This window comes from Pinus tabuliformis, chromosome 1_2 (assembly GCF_031772625.1).
Source record: "Pinus tabuliformis cultivar Carrire ecotype Pingquan chromosome 1_2, CPIR1, whole genome shotgun sequence".
Taxonomy (NCBI): Eukaryota; Viridiplantae; Streptophyta; class Pinopsida; order Pinales; family Pinaceae; genus Pinus; species Pinus tabuliformis.
In genome coordinates, this window is record NC_142298.1 from 426,021,301 (window position 1) to 426,028,901 (window position 7,601).

A 7,601-nucleotide genomic window follows, 5' to 3' on the forward strand; every position below is an offset into this window, starting at 1 on the left:
TTGTGTCAAATGGGACAAAGTCACTGCCCATATATACCTTTCAAACAACCCTCATCAAGGCCGACTAGATCAGTATGGAGGCCGACTAACTTCTTGGAGCTCCTCTTGACTTATAGACAAGAAAATAAATTCTTTAACATACCCAAATGGGTCTAACAAATGACATTTACTTTCGTTGACTTATGACCATAATTACAAGTCCTAGAAGCATGAAGAACATGCTTAACCTAGGTGACCAAATGAAATAGGCATGAAACCCATGCTTTAATTTAGCAATTTTTCTTGTCTTCTTTACATCACATATACATAATGACATGAGTACAAAGACAATTATGAAAACCGAACCTAGTTACTTTTCCAACCAAGTGCAGCAGGGCAGGAGATTTGAAGAATCCCTTTGAATTAGTCTCAATGCAACCTTGAATCTTGAGGAAGAAGCAGCCAGGAAACAATACATCTGCACATTTCGACTTTGGCCCTCCGGCTACAAGAAGCAAAAGGCCCAAGAAACCCATGAATTATTGATTTTTTTTCTCTGAATTATTGCTATGTTACTGGATCTGACAAGCAGAGGGCCAAGATCCACGGATCTGATCTAGATCCGGATACGGATACGCCTAGAAACGTGTGAAATACGACACTATGGCGGTTCTATATTTTATGGAAACAGATATTTTCTCCCGAAACGAATCCCGAGACTGTATGCCGGAACCGCCAAAATGAAACAGAAAAAGTGAAAACACTTTAGGTTTGACTTGCGGTTGCGGTTGTAACTTTTAGGTTAAACAATGTAAAGTAGCCCCTCTTAGTTGTCCGCAGCACCATTCTTTATACATCTCGAACAGAGCAGCCACAAAAGTTAAAACAGTTGCATTGTTATTTGAATCAGCCGCAGGGACCCAGCACAGGGATTAATAACTGTTCTTTGACCCAACCGCAGGGATTATATACACCATGACCCAACCGCAGGGTAGACAGCGACGCAGACAGCGAAAACACTGAACAGTTTCCAAACAGCCACGGCAGACAACACTTCGACTATTCATGTTCCAATTCCATTTGGCAGTGGGCTCAAGCTTGTCGGCAGACAACTATTGTCGTCGACACCACCAACTCGGACTACTAGCGAGGTAAAAAAAAATCACGATATTTGTGGCAATAAATGGCTACATGTATGCCATATATAATTATTAATATGTTACAATGAAAACATTACAATGATTACATACGCTATATACGCTCTATACGCTAAGGATTTGACATTTGTTATGAACGATATATTATAAATTTATATACCCTATTCGAAATACGTTGTACATTATATATATTATGTGCTATTTAATATTTAATATTTATATATACGCTATAGCCTATATCTCTAGTGGGCGTATGGAAATCTCAAATCTGATGCGTATAGTATTATTTATATAATTTAATATATATTATTATAAATATAATTATATTATATAATCATTATTATAAATATCAATGTCATTTTTTTATTTATATTGGTAGTATTTAAATTTTAATATTCAACCATTCATTTTCATATTTTATTATGATGTATTTTAATTGTGTATTTGTATTTATATTGTAATTTGTGTATTGTAAATTTCAAAATTATTTGTTAAATTTTAATGTATCTCATTTTTTTATTTTTATCATTATGTATTTTAATTTTTAATTGTATAGTACAAATTTACTATATTGATAATATATTATAATTTGAATTTTATATGCAGTTAGGCAACCTATAGTGTATAGACCTATGTTGCCAGGAAACGTGGGTGTGGGGACGGGGACGGGGACGGGGACAACATTTTTGGAAACAGGGTGCGTGGGTTCGTCGGGTAATATAATAATATTAAATTTTAATAATTATATTTTATAAATTATAAATTTATAATTAATAATATATATGAAATTTCAATTTGTATATTTTTTCAACTTTAAACAAGAAAACTTTAATGATAATCATTTAAACATGCACATCATTGAACATTCAACATTGACATTGAAATTTCAAAATTTATCACCAAAAAACTGTTCTTTTGAATCTTTTCCACGTAACCATGACACTATGACAACTATGTGAGAGAGCTCAAGGCTACTACTAAAACTGAAAATTCAAAATACATACTAGGATAAATGCTAGACTCAACTATTTTGGTGAAACTTGGGACAGATTTTGTCACACACAGGCTTTAAAATAACTATGCAGCTTAGGTTCATTTGCAAGGATGCCTATCAATGAATCAGGTTGTGGTCGTACAGACCCTTCCTCCTACACAGCCAAGGAGTGTTAGCATTTCTGCCTCCTGCTCTAATTTCAAGACAGCTTCTCTCCTTATTGAAATTGCTCATTCTGGCTGGAGCTTGAGCTTGTAACTTTGCTTTGAATGTTTAGTCTCTTCCATATAAAAACACAATTTTTTCATAAGAGATTCTTCTCAACCTAATAGTGGTCTAGAATTTTCTTGATGTATAATCATCCACCTGCCCCATGCATGGTGTGCTCTGTGGTAAAGCAATCCCAAAAACAGTGGCAGCCTTACCCTTCCACAAAACACGCTTATCAATCTTTGTTTCCCAATAAAATGCACAGCAGCCATCTGATGGCTTGAGGGATAGTTTGTCTTTGAGTGCGAAGCTCTGCCTGAATATTAATTATCTAAACATAAAACATCTTCGCAGCTTTTAGAGATTACTTGGTGTACAAGTCTGTAGAGACCATATATGATTTAGGCATATTTTCCTAGTTTTAATCTTAACATGATGTTATCAGAATGCTGTGAGAAATTGGCAGATTTTGATACTTAATTTAGCCATTGTCCAAAATAGCCCTTCGCCATTTAACAGCATCAGCTGATTACAGCTTATGGCTAGTCTCAATCCTACTTTCTATTTGACCGAAAATGTCTGAACCTGTATGTGTGCATTTACAGTGTATAATTTGATGGTTATTTGGATAGGGAATGAATGTTTCATTGCAAATTGATTTACAAGAATTCTTAAAAAACAAGACTTTTAAAAAACTTAAAAAACCGGGTGCGGGTACCCGTGCAACACAGGTTTTGATGGTAAGGACCGTGGAAGAATGTTTCATTCCAAATTGATTTACAAGAATTGATTTAGGGTTTTTTAGGTTTTGTTATAAGTTATTTTTTAAATTTCAATAAAGAAAATTATTTGAAAATTAAATTTTTAATATAGTTTTTTTTATGAAGAACCCAACCTGAAGAACCCGAAGAACCCAAAAACCCAAGCACCCGAAGAACCCAAGAACCCGTTAAAGGAAAAGAACCCAAATTTTTTTTTGAAGAACCCGGTTCTTCTGGGTTCGTCTGGGAAGAACCCGTACCCGAATCCGGTACTTGGGTGCGGGAACCCGGGACGGGTTCGAGAACCCCACCCCGGGTGCGGGTACCCGTGCAACACAAGTATAGACTATTATCATTATGGAACCATCACAACATGAGTAGAGTGAAGGGGAAATCATCAAAACGGACCCAAAATCTCCTCTATGACAATATGTGGAGATTATTGGAAAAAATCCCGGAGGTGGTTCATTTAAATGGAAATGCAATGAATGCCAAGATGTCAAAAATGGTTCATATACTAGAGTGAAAGCCCATCTCACTAGTCAAACTAACACAGGGGTGCAAGTATGCACCGGGCCAAAAGATGCAAATGGCAAACCTGGAAAAGGTTTGAGTTCTGGAAAAATGAAATTCTATGCATCTTTGCAAGAAGTTGCTGATAGGAAGCTTGCTAAGGGAAAACACCCTGTGCAAAGCTCTACAACTAGGCCTCCATTGCCATCTAGGCTTGTTGCCACAACTAATAAAAGGCCCACTCTAGGCCCTCTTGAAGCAACTTTCAATAATCAAGGTAGAGACATAGCCGATGAACATGTAGCTCGTTGCATCTATGCAAATGGGCTAGCATTCAATTTGGTGTGTTCCCCTTATTGGCAACAAATGATTAAGGCTATTAATGAAGCGCCAAAAGGGTACAAAAGCCCTGGATATGAAAAGGTTTGCACTACTTTGTTAGCATCAAAGAGACAATCTGTGGATAGACAGCTACAGGCAATCCGAGATACATGGGCAGAAACAGGTGTGTCCATCATTTCTGATGGATGGAGAGACCAAAGAAACCGTCCATTAATTAATGTTGTTGCAGTATGCCCCCAAGGGGCAATGTTTTTGAAGGTTTTTGATTGCAGTGGAATAGAGAAAAATGCGTCTTTCATATCTACAATTCTTATTGATGTAATAGAAAGTGTAGGGCCACATAATGTTGTCCAAGTCATTACGGACAACGCATAAGTTTGTAAAGCTGCAGGTTTGATTGTGGAGGGTCGATATGATCACATATTTTGGACTCCATGTGCAGTACATTCATTGAGCCTTATGCTTGTCAAGATTGGTGAGATTGAATGGATTAATTAAATATATGTAGCATTAAAAGAAATCCAAATGTTCATAACAAATCATTCAATGTCCTAAGCCATTTATTGGGGTTTTGCAAAGTTGGAGCCACTGAAGGTACTTTTAAGTTTTTTTTAATCAATATTATTTGTATTGGAAATTCTTATTTTTAATTACAAATTTATATATGGTTTCTCATTTGAGATTTGACTTTTTGAAACTTGTAGGTTGTTGAAACTCGTTTTGCCTCCCACACTCTTGTCATAAAGAGACTTGTGGAGGTGATACAAGCATTACAAGCAATGGTCATTGACCCTCTTTGGGAATCATGGAAGACTTCCACTTCTGATAGAGGGAAAAAAAATCAAGTCCATCATTCTTGATGATGCATGGTGGGACAAGGTTCAATACCTTCTACGGTTCACTGAACCAATTTTGACCTTGATCAGGGCATTTGATACAGATACACCTTGCTTGGGGGAAGTTTATGAAAACATTGATAGTATGTTGGAGAGGATAAGGGAAATTATCAGGGCAAGTGAAAATGACCCTTATGAAACATTCTATTATTTAGTGAAGGACATCGTTATAGAAAGGTGGAACAAAATGACCACACCATTACACCTTTTGGCATATGCATTGCACCCTAAATACTATCATTCTAAAATTGTCTTTACTTGGTAGAACAACACCAAACAAGGATTCTGAAGTGGTACAAGGATATAAGACAGCTTTGAGGAAAATTTATAGAGATATGGGAGTTGCAATGGAAGTCCGCCAAGAATTTGGAGGGTTTGTACAGTCTACTGGTAGCTTTTCAGATCCAGTAGCTATGGATGATCGAGGGCATCTTGATCCTATTACTTGGTGGGGCTTCCATGGTGGGGATAGCATTCATCTCTCTACTCTAGCCACCAGGTTGTTATCACAGGTTGCTAGTTCCTCATTAGCTGAAAGGAATTGGAGTACATATGGCTTCATCCATTCAGTGAAGCGAAACAGGCTGGGAGCGACAAAGGCTGAGGATCTTGTTTATGTTCATTCCAACCTACGTCTTCTATCACATGTTGAACCAGAGTATAAAAAAGGTCCGAACAGGATGTGGGATGTGGAACCTGAGATCTCTGACTTGAACTTGACACTGAATGCCATGACTCACCTCAACCTACTTGAGGATATTGTTCCACCACCAGTCCAGCGTACTAATGCAACTTCTTACATTCTAGGACCCCCCTCATCTATTCATGGTGTAGAGTTGCAATATGCAGAAGACATAGATCCATTTGAGGACATATAAATGTATTTACTATTATCATTTATGATATTATGATCTTTTTTGTTACTTTGTATGAGGGAGGATGCATCATTTCAGTGTTTCAATCTTTATATTTATCATTCAGTTTTCTAAAAGGGTTTGATGGCTTCATGGAGTATTTGATTTTTTAGCTCTAAAGTATTTTTAAAAATTTTAAAAATATTATTATATTTTATTTTTTTGTGTACGTGATGTATCCTTGCCATATCCGGATCTTGGATTTTCAAAAAACTAGCGGATCCGGATCCGGATCTGTATTTGTATCCATATCCGTATCCAAATCCTGGTAACATAGAATTATTGTCTGTGTAACCAATTTGCAAACCAGTGCTCTTGTGGATTTGGACAAGAAAAGAAAAAAGAAAGTAAGAAGTCAATGTTACACCACATTCTCCCTTTTATTTTTGAAGGGAGGATTGGTGCTTTGGTTATTGTAATCTCTATAATATCTTCTGTATGGGTAAAGTTGCAGCCTCTTCTCAATATAATAAAAATCATTACTGTTAAATATATTCATAGATATACATGAAATGTTGTTTACAAAAAAAATTGGTTCCAAGTGCAACCACAACAGTCACTAGCTACAAAAGCCTTGAATGCACCAAAATCTAAAGCAAAATTGTCATAACTACCGTATTTATCAAAAAAATTCACCATCTGCAAATAGTACAAAATTGAAAAATACCACCCTGTCGATACAACCCTTGACATAGGAAGCATTGATATCATATAAACTAAACACTGTGCTAACCTTCACAGATTGAGTGTCACACATTCATTGAACATAATTAGCCCAATAGCAACCAAAACAACTCATTCCCCAATAGATGTACATATAATCCCAAGGGAATGATAGTTAGACATCCTTTGCAACTAAATAAAAGAAACAAAAATTAGATTCATATCTATGTAGTTGTGCAAATACATTTATGCAAAACAGGTCCCCAAAAATTTGGACTTTAACAAATGTAAAAATCCACTTCAGTACTCAAGAATCTCTGAATGCATGTGATTCTTTATAACAATTATTAATATATTTCTATATTGGAATTTAGTTCCACATAGAGTCAATAAAGCAATCCCTTATAAACAGAACCAAAGAAAGTTGAACGCCCATTTTATGCTACACACATGGTGTACAACCAATGTTATGTATCCAAGAAATATGAACCCATCAGAATTAAAATGATGGAAAATAATAATCAAAAAACGCCTATTTAATAATAGACTAAAATAGTTCGTCTTGTTTAGGTAAAATGTTACCATATTGTTTGGCATGATGTATTTTGGGACATTATTTTCATTAATTGATGATAAAGCACTCAAATACCAAGGTTCACACTAATTACCTCTTTATTCCGCAAAAAAGGTAAAATGTTACCGTATTGTTTGGCATTATGTACTTTGGGACATTATTTTCATTAATTGATGATAAAGCACTCAAATACCAAGGTTCACACTAATTACCTCTTTATTCCGCAAAAACTCTCCACCGCCATCACCAAGGAAGCGAGCTTCCGGGCGTCGACCTAGATCTAAAACTACCTACATGAACAACATATTCATCGCCAATAATAGAATGTGATGTAAATTCATTTTTCATTGGAAAAAACAATGACTTCAAAACATGAATATGTCAGGCATATATGACAATGCCCCTTAGAATCCCTATCTCTATACTTGTTTAGTAATCAAGTATGCATACCAAACTAAGTTCTCTATAACATAAAAGGAAAATCCATAAAGAGAAAGTAATGCGTAAAAGTAAATGTGATCTCTTAGCCTCAGTTTGATTTGCAACAAGAAGGGGTAATAAACAAATATTTAATATGAGCATAAACATTGTAAAAGGA

The 7,601-nt window shown here is 35.7% G+C and overlaps 1 protein-coding gene across 1 annotated transcript in view; it reads right to left on the reverse strand.

Moving 5' to 3' along the window:
• LOC149206168 (uncharacterized protein ycf45-like) overlaps positions 1–7,247 on the reverse strand; it is a 252,291-nt gene extending 245,044 nt beyond the window's left edge. Inside the window, exons 1-2 of the mRNA XM_089397617.1 lie at positions 7,235–7,247; positions 7,098–7,150 (exon numbers count right to left, since the gene is read on the reverse strand). Of these exons, the coding sequence (XP_089253743.1) occupies positions 7,098–7,150; positions 7,235–7,247 (66 nt within the window). The remainder of the gene's footprint in view (positions 1–7,097; positions 7,151–7,234) is intronic.
• Positions 7,248–7,601: the final 354 nt, after the last annotated feature.